The sequence below is a fragment of the Protopterus annectens genome, chromosome 7.part0 (genome assembly GCF_019279795.1).
Source record: "Protopterus annectens isolate FY-2018-M chromosome 7.part0, PAN1.0, whole genome shotgun sequence".
In the NCBI taxonomy this organism is placed as follows: Eukaryota; Metazoa; Chordata; order Ceratodontiformes; family Protopteridae; genus Protopterus; species Protopterus annectens.
The window spans coordinates 1,588,792,451-1,588,807,623 of NC_056739.1; the positions used below are offsets into that span (position 1 = coordinate 1,588,792,451).

Genomic DNA, 15,173 nt, shown 5'->3' on the forward strand with positions numbered 1-15,173 from the left:
AAAACCGAAAGCAAGGTACGTCATGGTCAGGGCCTAGGCAAGGAATACAGTACGAATGAAAATCTTTAGGAGGTATTTGCTTTCCACAAGTAATGCAATTATTAACTTTTACTGACATTGGTGAGGAGCAAGAAAAAGTTTCCCCAAAGGGGTACTTAGCTTTAGTTGAAGACTTCGGTTCTGAAATTCTAAAATGAAAATTTCAGGAGCTGGCCAACCTGCATTTGCGAACTGATTCTGCTTTGGGCACTGTACGGCAAGAAAGACTGATGTAATGGCATTGGCTGCATGTTTTATACCCCTGACGACCTGACGTCATGGAAGAAGGAACAGCAACTGACGCAGGACCCAAGACTTTGTTAATCAGGCTGACTGAGGGCAATCTGCAAGCAGATAACCCAAATGTAATGACTGCAACAGTGAAACACAAAGAACATCATAATAAAAGGCATTAAATAAAGAACAGCTCACTTAATCTCGACAAGTTTCAATATCTCACAGTACCTCTGCCTCAGGAATACAGTTTTAGTAGTCCATCTAAAAATTCCACCAATCAAATTAACTATATCCTCAACAGCCTCAGAAGTACAGCTTAATGACCAAAAGGAAATATGATTATAGATGGAGTCTAGAACTCTCCCTTTCTTTTATCTTCTGATGCTTTGGTAGGTTCTGGAAAAAGTGTCAGCTATATGGGTTTTTAAGGAGACTTCTGATAGGTCAACATCAGTACAACTGGAGGTTATACTGGTTTCCCACCTATATTACAGCATTCATGCTGCAATGTTTTGTAACTAAACCTAGGGGTCAGAGGGAGAGGTGGTGTAAAGAGCTATCACAGTTGCAGATACACTAACCAATTATATTAGAACTTTTACAAGCACCACTGCAGAAACTCGAAAAAGTATTGATGCAATTCAGTCAGTTCCTCCATGTGTAAAACTACACCTGGGGGTTTGCTACGTAGAACTTGTGACATTTTCTAAAATGAAAATTTCAGGAGCTGGCCAACCTGCATTTGCGAACTGATTCTGCTTTGGGCACTGTACGGCAAGAAAGACTGATGTAATGGCATTGGCTGCATGTTTTATACCCCTGACGACCTGACGTCATGGAAGAAGGAACAGCAACTGACGCAGGACCCAAGACTTTGTTAATCAGGCTGACTGAGGGCAATCTGCAAGCAGATAACCCAAATGTAATGACTGCAACAGTGAAACACAAAGAACATCATAATAAAAGGCATTAAATAAAGAACAGCTCACTTAATCTCGACAAGTTTCAATATCTCACAGTACCTCTGCCTCAGGAATACAGTTTTAGTAGTCCATCTAAAAATTCCACCAATCAAATTAACTATATCCTCAACAGCCTCAGAAGTACAGCTTAATGACCAAAAGGAAATATGATTATAGATGGAGTCTAGAACTCTCCCTTTCTTTTATCTTCTGATGCTTTGGTAGGTTCTGGAAAAAGTGTCAGCTATATGGGTTTTTAAGGAGACTTCTGATAGGTCAACATCAGTACAACTGGAGGTTATACTGGTTTCCCACCTATATTACAGCATTCATGCTGCAATGTTTTGTAACTAAACCTAGGGGTCAGAGAGAGAGGTGGTGTAAAGAGCTATCACAGTTGCAGATACACTAACCAATTATATTAGAACTTTTACAAGCACCACTGCAGAAACTCGAAAAAGTATTGATGCAATTCAGTCAGTTCCTCCATGTGTAAAACTACACCTGGGGGTTTGCTACGTAGAACTTGTGAGGGCAAATGGTCTTTTGATTCTAACAGGACTGCAGCAATGTTTATGACCCCATTTTATTCACCTTTCTGACTAGCTTTGATAACTCTGGAGCTGAAGCCACTACAGGTACATCCTTTAAAAAGCTAGATGAACATGACAGTGAACATGAGTTTTCTGTAAAAACTTGACAAATAGTGGAGTCGGAGGATAGCATAAATGGGACCATGCAGTCTGGCATGGCAAAGTGTGTCCCTTGGTGGTTGTTCAAATGAAGGAATCAGGGCAAAAAAGCTGTTGCATTTGGTGTTGAACAGGGTGACAAAATATATCTCAGCAAGGCAGGCTCAACAGCAGAAGATCTGAGCCACCATTGAAAGAAAGAAAAAACACTCATGAGTCATCATTATGCTCCTTCTGAGATTGTTGACAAGTATGTTGGACTTGCCTTGTATTTGCGTTGCTGTCAGAAAGTGATGAAAGGACATCGCTGATTGCCAGATCTTCATGCCATCTCAACACAGGGAATAAGAAAGTGTTCCCGCTTATTTACTTATTATACTATGGACAGATTATCTGAATAGACAGCTATCACACCCTTTGGGAAGGCAGTCCTAGAAGACTTGCAATGCAAGTAGGACTGCTCTCATCTCCATAATATTGATGTGAAGCTTGGCCTGATGGAGACCAAGTACCTTGGGCCATCTTCCCTTCGAAATGCCACACCACCGCAAAAGGGGTGACCACAGACATGGGTCGAGAAAGAACAAGGGGGCAACTTAAGTTCACATGTTCAGAGGTTAACTACAAGGAAATGTGATGCCAACATATCCTGGTGAGGCATAAAAGACAGTTCAGGGTTGAGTCATCAAAGACCACTGGAGACAACATCCACTGTAGAATCCTCAGGCAAACTCAGAGAAGGGAATCAGGGGAATGGCAACAGCCATCAGACCTACTAAACTGAACAGAAAAGAAGCTGGTGGTCTTCAAATAGCTACAGCTTGTCCAGCTTGAGCAATACAGCATTCAGTCATGACATAGGTAGTCGGGTAATTTGGTTGGTAGTGCCCAGATGGCATCAAATAAATTCTATGGCTTGAAAAGGCTCCAGGTTCATTTTTTTGAAGTTGATTGTGATGCCCAAGGACAGCCATAGATGGAGCAAAAAGTCCCATGTTTGAATTAACAATACCCTTGATGTTACTGTAAGGAGACAGTCAAGGTAAATACAGACGCAGAACCTGTGAAATCTAAGCCAAAACACCACCACTGCCATGCATTTGGTGAACACCCAAGGGACTGTGGTGAGGACATAGGGCAGTGATCGTAACTGATAATGACTGGCCTCTTGCCTTAAACTCAGAAACCTCCTGGAATGCCTTGCTGTTTTGATGCGACAGTAGGCATCCTTGACTGAGTACACGCAGTCATCCCTACTAAAAAGGAAGTAGGATGGACTACACCATCACCGTCTGGAATTTGGTCTGTTTCACATAAAGGTTTCACTTGCTGGGGTCCAGAATGTGCCTGAAGTCCTTGTTTTTCTTTTGCATTAAAATGAATCTTGCATAGACCCCAGATCTTCTATGGTCTGGTGGGACCTCTTAGATGACTCTTTTTAATAGGAGCTTATCCAGTTCCACTGCAACTTCCCTTCACTGATGTAGTCGAATGTCGGGAAAGGATTTTTGGTTTAACAATGGGGAACTTAGTAAGGGAACAGAATAGCCTTTAAAATGATTTTCAACACCAAGATGTCCTTTGTGATGGCCTCCAAAGCTTTTTGGTGGAGAGCTAGGTGACCCCTGACTTACTCCAGAGTGTTGCAGTTGGGCAAATGTTCAGGACCACTAGAAAGACTTGCCACAGACAGAACCTCTGAAACCTTAGTTTGGTGGACTGCTTCTGCCTTGTGGGCTGTGTCCATTGTAGCTCCCCAGAATGTCCTGGGAGAACTGTTGTGACTTTTGCAAGCACATTAGCCCCATCCCCACCCCGGTTCCTGGAAAAATTCCACTATGGTCAATCCATCAAAGGGTGCATCAAGAAGGATGCTTTAAAGCATTCTATGAAGTTGCATAAATATATCAAAGGATGATGGAGTACAAATACACCAGTGCCTGACAAATGGGATATATCATTAGCTGCAATAAAGATCAGCCTCATGGACACATCAGAAATAAAAAGCATAGAGGACAGCTGAGCCTCCAAAGATTTACAGGCCTCAGGGTACTGTAAAGTTGCTGGACACCTCAGTCACCAGTTCATGTTGAAGTCTAGTCAAATCATCCATACCATATAATTCAGCACATGAAGGGCAAATGTGTCTGAAGCACACCTGCACTTACCAAATCAGTCCAATGCCCGAGATTTCCTATTCAGGAATGGACCAATGGGCTCTCCTTGGAGATGTCTTTTTGGTGGTTGCAGTGCCAAGAATTGCATTAACCACTTGACCCTTGATCAAAATGACATATCCTTTAGGGGGAGCCAACACTTTATTGGGTTTAAATGGGATGGGATCTACAGCTTCAGGTTCTCTTCAAGCCCTCCGAGATGTGATATCAACCAGGGTATCCAGAGGGGAGTACCACCCAAGACATGGATGAGCCAACACTGAAAAATCTTGACGAAAACAGACTCCTTTGGGGAAGGGGCTTTGGTAGTTCACCACCCCACCACCATATCAGTAGCGGGGTGACTTTGGGGACTCTTCCCATTCATCGAAGTTGGACTCCTCGATGAGGGACTCCTCAGGGAAATCCAAGTGCTTCCTCTTTCACCAACTTTTTCTGTGCACCTCCCATGAGGGAGGCACCAGAGGTGACAGAGAAGTTGCAGGGGATGCCCCAGTCTGGGGCTGGTCAAAGCCAGATAATGTAGGTTTCCCCAACGACTGCTTGTGAGATGTAGAGACCCTAGATGGAAATGAGGATTAGGAAGGTTCGGATACAGGTGCCGAAAATTCCATCTCAATATGAGATGGTATCTTCTCTACAACTTCAAATACCCATGCCAAGGTCAGATGGCTTGAAAGGAGTCCTGTTTGATCCTCAGATCTTGGAGAGACCCCTGTTACCACCTTAGACCCGGCCGGATCCAAGTCAAGATCAGAGCCGAGCTGTCCAAGGTCAAAGCACTTGGGGGTCAGGACAGATCAGATAGTAGCAGCATGCCCCAAAACACCAGCTTGGCTCTTCTATCAGTTAAAGCCCTGGCTCTAAAAAGTTGTTCAGGCTTGACACACTGTTTCGAGAGAGGCAGCATCCAAACAATATAACAGCACTCATGTGTCTCCTGGGGGCAACTTATGCCTGCACCCCAGGCACTTCTTGAAAGGGGAGATCTTATAGCCACAGGTCACCACCACAGAAAGGCAACACCAATACCACCAATAACTCATCACAACTATTAAACACATATAGTAATAAAAAGATTTATTTTTGTTATGTATGCCAAAGTGGGGAGGAAGACATAGCAGGCTGCAGGAAAATGCTCACAGGCACTCAGTGAGCAAAAATTGTCATAAAAGGCAGATTTGGATACAAAACTGACTCACAGAGATACCAAACTAATAGAAATATTAGCTATGAAGAAAAGAGAGAATATTGAAAAATACACATCTGAAAAGAGCTTCAGAAGATGGATCTGACACTTGGAAGTGGCAAATAAGATCTGAGGAGATTTGGACAAGCAGTGCATTATGTGATAAAAAGAAAAATTTGCAGCTGAAGACTCTAACGTTTGGGTCAGATATGAAGTATCCAAATTCTGAGACAGCCACAAAAGATAACATTGAATTAACAGTTTTACTCATGGTACAGCTTTGTATCAGATTGGATGCTTCTAAGCAGTCTTAAGTTCTTGAAACTCTCCTGTAGGTTCTAAGCTTCAAATGGATTATCAACAGTGTACAATAAAGCTCTATCATCAAGATGCCATCTTTAATCATGGGCAACCTAAAAGCAACCAATCTGCATTTGATAAACTGTAAAGCACAAAATGAAGAAAACTATAGAACACAAATTATTTGGAAATGGTATTTAAAATGAAAACATTCAAATAAATATGATATGACATGGAGAACAAAGATATCATCATAATTCAAACTCACCCCTGCGCCTTCTACTTGGTAAGCTTGTATAAATGTGTTCTGCATTGATCTGTAGTGCCCTGTAGAATTCATGGCAGGCTGTGTCTCCCTTCTTCTGCAGATACTGTAACAGTTGTGACAGCCGTATATGAAGTGGAGTGTCCAGACACCTGAACTGTCAGAAAAAAAATGAAAATGTGATCTCTCGCATCAATTCCTGCTTGACAATTATTTTTCTGTACCTTACAAAAAGGATATTTTTCTCTCAAAGACTACATAATCACAGAAACAGAGTTAGTGACAAAGACTGTAAAGGACTGCTTGGTTAATCCCATTCTGCTCCCAGAACTATGTAATGTAAACTCCACAGACACAACTTTATACCTCTCTTATCACTCACCCCAAACATTGCTACATTTCTATTAAATCTCTGCCTCTCAAAAAAAAAAAAAAAACAAACATCTGTAACAAAAGAGCTCACTTGAGAGTCACAATTCCTTCCAAAAAGACTACTTTGATGTCTTATACTTTATGCCACTCTCATTCTATAACTGGGAAACATATAGTTAAATCAGTCATCAATAATGTCAAGCTGCAGTTGGTTAGAAAAAAAAAATTCCCTAACTTTAAATAGTCCTGCTTCTCTCTGCAATTTGATTGGCAAATGCACCAGACCCCATCCCATCATCCTTCAGGAGACAAACACAAATAGCAGCACTGAACAAAGCAAGGTTACATGCTTCACTCAGCTATTATGCGCTTTTTAGTGAACACTACCAATAGGTTTGTTTCAAAGTAGAGGTTCAACTACCCATTCCTAGTAAGGTTCTCAGATTTGTTGAATGAATCATAACAGCAAGGACATACTAGATTGCTCTTTTGCTGGTTCTCAATCTTAGATGAGATTGTCAAGGGTGATCCCTATCAACAGTTTTAAGGCTTATACAACACAGATCTAAGGACTGGGCAAAGAAAGTCACCTACTTTTTTTTTTTAAAGAAACAAGTTATATACTCGCCATAATGATGCATCTGTGTTTTCCATTTATGGCTTTGTGTCTGACGCTGGATCCAACTTGGACGCTTTTTCCAGATTCTCGGATCCAACTCTCGAGCTCTTCCCTTAACCCATAATGCCCCGCTAATCTAACACACCTCAGATCAGGTTTGCTGCCCACAATAAACCATGGCTGATATTATAAAAGAACTGGAGTTCAAACAAGGAACAATAGTTCCCAAAGTACTATCCCTTAGGTCTCTACAGGAGTAAAGAGACGGTGGTTAGGAGTGGAGAAGCAGGAAACTGAGGAAGAATAAAATGGACAACACACATGCATCATAATGCTGAGTACATAACTTTTATATCTGATGTTGTCATTTTCATTCATTCCTCAACTGATGGGACAGAATCCCTAGCTAAATGCACCTTGGGTGGTCTTCACAGTAGGATAATTTGGAGTACTGGGGAGCCAAAGACAGCTCTGTTTTTAGAAACCAAATCCAACTTGTAATGAGCAATAAAGGTAATGAACATGTGGACCAAGTGGCAGCGGCACAAATGTCATCTTTTGATGTTCTTGACCAAAAAGATTAAGAAGTGGCCATAGATCTTGTGGAATGTACTCTAGGGAACTTAGGCAAAGACAACCCTCTTTGGCTGTATATAAAGGATTAACAATCAGTTAACTATTTGACTAAGGTACTTTAGAAACTGCCATGCCCAATCTGTTCTGTGAAAAGGATACAAACTACTGGCCAGTTTTCCTGAAATCTTTGGGCCGATGGAGATATAACTGAAGTTGTCTGTGCACATCCAAAAGATGGAGCATGTATTCTCCCTCATTACAGAAATTTGGGGAGAAAACTGGCTGGTTCATGACCTGATTAATATTCAATTCAGAAGCCAGCTTAGGCAAAAAAGACAAGTTTGTACATAAAGAAACTCCATCCTTATGAAAAACCAGGTAGGGAGATATGGACGAAAGAGCCTGGAGTCAAACACTTGTCTAGCTGATGTAATAGCAACTACAAAAATAGTTTTCCAGGATGAAAACGTTAGGTCCGTCCTGGTGAAAGTTCAAAGGGACCTTGGGTTAGACCTTGAAGCAGAACACTTAAATTCCAAAGAAGAGCAGTGTCCTTCACTGGATGCCTAAGAAAGAAGAAGCTAAGGAAGAATGATTTTCACCTGAATGGAAATTTGAAATTGCAGCTAACTGCACTTTAAATGGTAAAGAAACTAGCCCCCTCATGAAAAATTGAATCTAAAAATTCAAGGACAGCAGGCAAGGGCAGAAAAAAGGTCCAAATCTCTCATAAAGGCCCAAACTGAAAATCTCTTCCATTAACTTTGCAAAGTTTCCTAGTAGAAGCCTTTTGAGAGACAACAAAATATGTCAGATTGGACATCAGTGGAACTGGAAAAACCATGCAGTCATCTTGAGGCCTGTTATGTCTTGAACAGTCATCCCTGTCAGATGAGAGAGAAGGTCTGGACTGGGATCCAGTTTCCAGGGCGGATAAAAAAGAGGAGGCCACAGGAAGGGAAACCAAATCTTTATAAGGCTAAAAAGGGCCAATGAGGATAACTCTGCTCTTCAAATGGTATGCTTTCTGTATGAATTTGGTGATTAGAGGTAATGGGGATAAGCATAAAGGAGAATGGTGGGCCATTTATGAACTACAGTGTCTCCAGGTGACTACCCCAGAAGGGGCAGGGCAAAGAAACTGCTGTATTTGTTGTTGAGGGGAAAAGCGAATAGGGCACAGCATGGGTAGCCCCACTGATGGAAATTCTCTCCACCACTCTGACATGGAGAGACCACCCATTCGGCATCAGAATGGACCTGCTTAGTTTGCTTAAAGCAGCTTGGCTTTTCCCAGTATGTGTATTGCTATGAGGAAGTAACAAGAAGAGATCGCTCATTGCCACACACTCATTGCTTCTCAATAAAGAGGATAAGATCTGGTTCCTCCCTGTTTATTGATGTACCAGACTGCAGACATATTGTCCATTTGGATCGTAATTGTCTGGGAGAGGAGAGTGTCTTGAAAGGCCTGCAAAACCAGGACTGCTCTCATTTCCACACACTCATTGCTTCTCAATAAAGAGGATAACATCTGGTTCCTCCCTGTTTATTGATGTACCAGGCTGCAGACATATTGTCCATTTGGATTGTAATTGTCTGGGAGAGGAGAGTGTCTTGAAAGTCCTTCAAAACCAGGACTGCTCTCATTTCCAGGACATTGATATGCGCATCAGCCTCTTATGGGGACCATGTACCTTGGACAGTCCTTCCCAAATAATGCTGCCCCCACCCCAGTTGGGGAGACATTCTTGGTCCCCGTGGCCATCGGCAATGGGAGAACAAATGGTCAGCCTTGAGCAACTTCACCACAGAACATAGTTTTTGCAAGCTTGAGTGATCCTGACTGAGGCGAGCAGGAGCTGCTGAAGCATAGACCACTGTACTGACAAAGTCCATTACAGAATCTGCATGTAAAATCTTACTAAAGGAACCAGACTGATTGCTGCTGCCATGGACTCTAAGGCTTGCAAGACTAGATGTGCTGGAGGAGAAGGATGAGAGCTCAATTTCATGATATGGGATCTGAGTGTTTGTACTCTTGACGGAGGAAGTGACACTATCTAGAACTACCCAATCAACTCCAGTACAACCAACTCATAGTTATTCATAAAATCCTCTACCAAACTAACAGTATACCCATTCTGACGAATATTATCACCTCCTACAGCAACCTAGCATTCCTCCGCTCATCCAACAAAAAGCAAGTGCAATCTGCCAAAGCCAACAACTCAGCCGGAGAATCATTAGTCTCCAACTCAGCTGGCAAAAATGGAACACACTCCCCCCAGATCTTAACATTATAGCCTCCTTACCCCAATTCAAAATATCCCTAAAAAATCACCTAAACAAGCATTGGGCATGTCCATGTCTAAACCCAGGCTAACCCAATATACATACAACTCTAGTAGGTAAACTATGTAATATAAACAACTTCCTTATCCTATATGAATAAACTTTCTAAACCAAACCAACCCAGACTATTTATACTTCTCAACAACCTTTAGAACAGTACTAACTAAATCTAACCTAACTTGCTATCTTAACCATTCTTATGCTTTGTTTCTAACTCCCTATCCTAACCATTCTCATACCTTGTTTTTAACTCTTCTATAGCAACCTGTTATCCTAGCCATTCAAAGCACATATTTTTTAACCCTTCTGCATCTATTTTCCAATAACTCCCCTTCTTAACTAACCACCTTTTTTCTCCTGGTTGTCATTCATGACATCAATCTAGGTATCATGCCATTCTATACACTCACATCCTGTCCAATAATTTCTGTACATATTTCATACTATAAACCTAAAAAGATCTTAAACTTCAATGTAACCATGTATATATATAATCACTTTTTTAAAATTTTACATTTTTTTCAATGTAACCATGAATATTGATTGTACATGTGGAGCTTTTCTCCCCGGGCCTCCACTGGAAATGGACATGTATCCAGTTGGACTCTCCCAGTTAACAAATGTAAAATAAAATAAATAAAATAAAATCTGATTGACTGTGTCTAGATGAACACCCAAGATCTCCCGACTCTGCATGGGTGTGAGATGTGATTTGCTGTAGTTGACTGTGATACTTAGACGAAGACATAATTGGAGGAAGTAGTTCTTTGCTTGTAAAAGTAGATGCCTGGTGGGGGGGCAGTCAGAAGCCAGTCATCTCGGTATGGAAACACTCTGAATCCCAGCTGTCTCAAGTGAGTTGCTACCACTGTCATGCATCTGGCGAACACCCTGGGGTCAGTGGTGAGGCCAAAGGGCAGTGCTCTGATCTGACAATGATTGGCTCCCAGCTAAAAGTGTAGATACATACTACAGCACCTGTACATTTTGATTTGACAGTACACATCCTAAAGACATACTGAGCATATCCAATATTCTTTCCACAGCAGGGGCAAAATGCACTGAACTGTGACCATACTGGTTTAGTTTGCTGAGATCCAGGATGGGTCTCAAGTCCCCATTCTTTCTGGCACTAAAAAGAATCTTGAGTTGGTTCTGGCTCATATCTGACCTGGAGGGACTTTCAGGATGACTCTTTTCTCTAGCAGCTTTTCCATTTCTAAGGCTGCCACTTTCCTCTGATTGGGTGGGACATTGGGGATTATTTTCATTTTTGCAGGGCGAATTTGGGAAAATTGTATAAAATAACCACTGGACATGATTCAATACATCCAATAAATCTTTTGTGATGGATGCCCAAGCTTTGTAGTGTAAAGAAAAGTGTCCCCTGACTACTTCCAGAGAACAGCAGCCAGGCAGTCTTTCAGGAGCGCCGGTAGGGTTTCCTCTGAGAAAGAATCCTGGAAACCCTGGTTCTGTGGGACACCTCTGCCAGAAGGGCGCCATCTTCTGTTTCAGTTCCTCCCTTTGCCTCTGGGAAAACCATCTTTCAGTGAGTCTTGGAAAGGACCGTGGGACTTACAAAACCACATTTTCCTGCCTCCTCATTTATTCTGGGAAAAATGTCTCCGAGGAGCAGTAAAATGGATCCCAATGGTAGACAAGGTCTTCACATCTTGCTCACTTCTGGATAGCACTTCCTTCACCTTTAGGCTAAACAAGGAAGATCCATCAAAAGTAGCACTGATGAATGAAGACTTGAAGGGCTCTGCAAAGTTACATAGCTGAATCAAGGCATGTCTCCTGACTGCTATGCCTGAACCCTCCACCCGTGAGGTTTGCTCTGCAGCATGGGTTATCATCCTCATAGACACATTCGATATGGACTGAAGGGTGGCCAGTTGTGAAGAGATCTTGTTCTGGTCCTCCACAGATATGGACCTAGATAGAGAGAGATTTGGAGAGCTCTTTAGCCAAATCACTTTGCAACCTTGTGCAGTGTGCCAAATAATTCAACGACAGCAGGGCAAAAGTCAATGAAGCGTAAATATGCTTACCAAATCTGTCCAAGGCCCTAGACTCCCTCCTAAGGGGGATGAACAGATGAGCTCTGTGAGTTCTTTCTTAGTGACTGCTGCCACCACCACTGCATCTACCAGGACCCCCTTGCTCCAAAGTGCTTTGTCCTTTGGGGGGAGCTAAAATTCTATCTAGGTGCTTGAGGATAGGTTCCACAGTATCCAGGTCCTTCTACGCACAGCATGAGAGAAGGTCTATTAGCTCATCAGCCAGGGGTGTTACCCAAGACACAGCCGGGCCAGACCCAAAAGCTTCCAGGAACACCAACTCCTCCCAAGAAGGGGTGTCAGAAGACCAACCACCTTTCTATTTTAGAAATTCTAGCATTTCTCCAAAGAAGATGTCCTCACGTGATGATCTAGGGTACCCTTTCCCCTTCATCAAAGTCACTGTCCTCAGTGGGAGATTCCTGAGGGGAATCCAGGTGTCTCCTGTTGCATGTTCTCTTCCAAGGGAACTTATCACTGGGTTGATCTAGTGAGGTATTGGAAGTGCCAAGAGAATCCTGAGGGACTGACTGGAGACTTGAATGGGTTGGCAGCCCCAGTGAAATAGAAGTGAGAGGCTCAGAACCAAGACCTAATGGCAAAGAAATCAGATCCAAGGGGGGCAAGGATGTCCACATTCTCGGCAAAGAGAATGTCCTCTTCACTATCTCAAAGACAGAAAGCCCAAGTGAAACAGAAGCTGGCAGCACTGAAGCTGAAGTCACCTGTGCTGAAGACTCCTGAATCTCCCCAGGCCCTTTCCTAAGGATGGAGTCAGACCTTATCTGTAAGGTGCCTAAGCACCTAGCGGTAAGTACAGCTGTGATAACTTCAGAGTAAACCTCAACCTGCCAGAGCTGGTGTCAAAAATTTGGCTCTGAGAGCCCTCCTGCTCCAAAGGTATCAGAGCCAGATGGCTCAAGGAAGTGATAGGAATTGATGAATGACCTGTCTTTGGATCCATCAAGGACACCCCCAAGGATCTTGGATCCAAGGGCTCCAAAGCCATGGAGAGATCGGAGAAGGAGATATTAAACTGAGAGTCAGTGGTGGGCAGACTCATGGGTCCAATGGGAGACTGCGATGAAATTACCCCCATCTGGATCTGAGCTCTGAAGAATTACATCATCCTATCCACCTCTGCTTTGGACACGCTCCTGGAGGACCTAAGGGAGGAGCTGGTAGATGGTGGCCTTAAGAAAGGGAGAAGGAAGTTGAAGAGAAATCAGCTTCAGTGAGTATTGGGTGACTGGATCTGAAGTGACTTAGATTTTTTAAATTTTTGATGGAAGTCTGGTGGTCAGAGCAGATGTAGATCAGCAGTTTGGAAACCTTTTTCTGGTGTACTTATCCTTAGGAGCCAATTCAAACTTCCCTTTTTTGGACCTCTTGGTGGGGAGGGGGGGTTAAGCCCCAGCTGGAACAGTAGAGGAACAAGAGGGAAGTAGGTTCTTCAATGCCAACATATTTCCCCTGTCACTTAAAGCTCTGGAACTGAAACTGGCACAGAGAGTGCCATCAGTATCTATATGGGCAGTACCCAAGCAGTAAACACATCCCCTGTAGAATCTTATGGCACAGGAAATGCATTTCTTAAACCCAGTCAGCTTATCTGCCACTGTAAAGAAAACAGGTTAAAGTACAAAAGGTTTTTTTTTTTTTTTTTTTAAAGAGGAAGGTTCCAACAATGGTATAAAAGAATACCCTTATAAGGGGTAGAAATTAGAAAAAAAGGAAAAATACCAACAATGGTACTCAAGGTGCTACTCAATAATTAATGGGTACAAAATAAAGGTATTGCCTGACAGACGGAACCTGAACAATACTAAATGGGAGGACAGGTGAGGAAATTCAGACAAATAATAGAAATGCAAGAGAAACTCAGCAAAAAACTTACAACTCTGAGAAAAGATACCCAACTGCTGGAGAGAGAAGGAGCCATAACTGAGTGATATGTCAGCAAATGAGATGTTAGTTTAGTGGGGCGTTATGGGTAAAGGGAAGAGCTTGACAAATTATCTGAGAGTCTGAGTCGGATCCATGGTCATATCCAAGACCACCAGCTGAGGAATGAATGAAAATGACAATATAATTTACATTGTTACTGAATTATCACTTATGACATAGGCAATCATGCATTTATATAAATGAAAACAAACCATACTGACATATTTTCAGTTGCAAACATTATACATCACATACAATCTTCTATACAGTCATTGTCACTCAAACATTACACAACTCATTCAATTCCTGCCTTCCCTTAAACCTCATTCTTCCTCCAAAACATTTTTCTGCATGTATTGTTCCCACAATTCCAATTTTTTCCATAAAATTTGCTCCCACACTTCCCTAAAGGTCCCACCATTAGTTAATTTACCTCTGTTACTATATTTACTTCTGCTACAGTTCATTTAGACTTTGATTTCTATAGTTGCTTTTTTTTGGCAGCCATCAAAATTTAACTCAGCAAGGCTTTCTACGTCTAGGCCATTCTGATTCTATATCACAACTCAAAAAATAATTTCCTTAGTTACACCAATTTACTTGCTCTGCATTTCTGATGTAGTAGTCTGCAGGGGACTTCTAAAGTCTGGCAACTTAATTTACTCCCAAAAATGTTTTCCCAATTACCTCTTTCTTCCTCATCACACCTCCAACATTTGCAATCTACCTGAGGAAAAATTCTATGAAGTTTGCTTGGAGTATTAAAATATTTATGCAAACACTTCCAAGCAAGGATCCTAACTCACCTGAACTTTGTTGCATATTTGGGAGCCATACATATATCCTCCCATTGTTTTTTTGTGAACTTCTTATCCAATCTCTCTTCCCAATCCTTTCTAGTCTCCTCTGACTGATTCCTATAATTATCATGCAATATATTTTATGCTCTGCTAATTAACCCTTTTGACAGAATATGTCTTCAGTCTTAGGGGTCACTCTTAAAATTGATCTATTACAAGCATTAAGGCCGGTATAACATAGCTCTAAGGATTGGGCTAAATATGTCCTCCATTTCAAAGAAATATCTATTATACAGAGGAGTTTGGCAATCTGGGAGGACCCTGGGGTATAGTCACTGTTCCTCCATATTCAGAAAAATTAGGTGAGGTGTTTGGGCACTATATGATGTTGATCCCTGGTGCTATCTATAAAAGGATTACCAGATACTGCTCGATGGAAGATGGCAATGGATGGTGAAATTATTACGTTTCTCAGCTTGCCTGGGAACACCTAGAGATCTTACAGGATGGTCTGCAGAATGTTATTGGGGATAGTGAAGTTTGTTTACCCTGCTCATGTTTTTACAGCTGCAATGCT

General features: G+C 42.0%; 1 protein-coding gene across 1 annotated transcript in view; it reads right to left on the reverse strand.

The window, feature by feature from the left end:
• Positions 1-15,173, reverse strand: part of CARD19 (caspase recruitment domain family member 19) — a 505,512-nt gene that overhangs the window by 359,643 nt on the left and 130,696 nt on the right. The window contains exon 3 of the mRNA XM_044076414.1: positions 5,865-6,018. Coding sequence (XP_043932349.1) covers positions 5,865-6,018 — 154 coding nt within the window. The remainder of the gene's footprint in view (positions 1-5,864; positions 6,019-15,173) is intronic.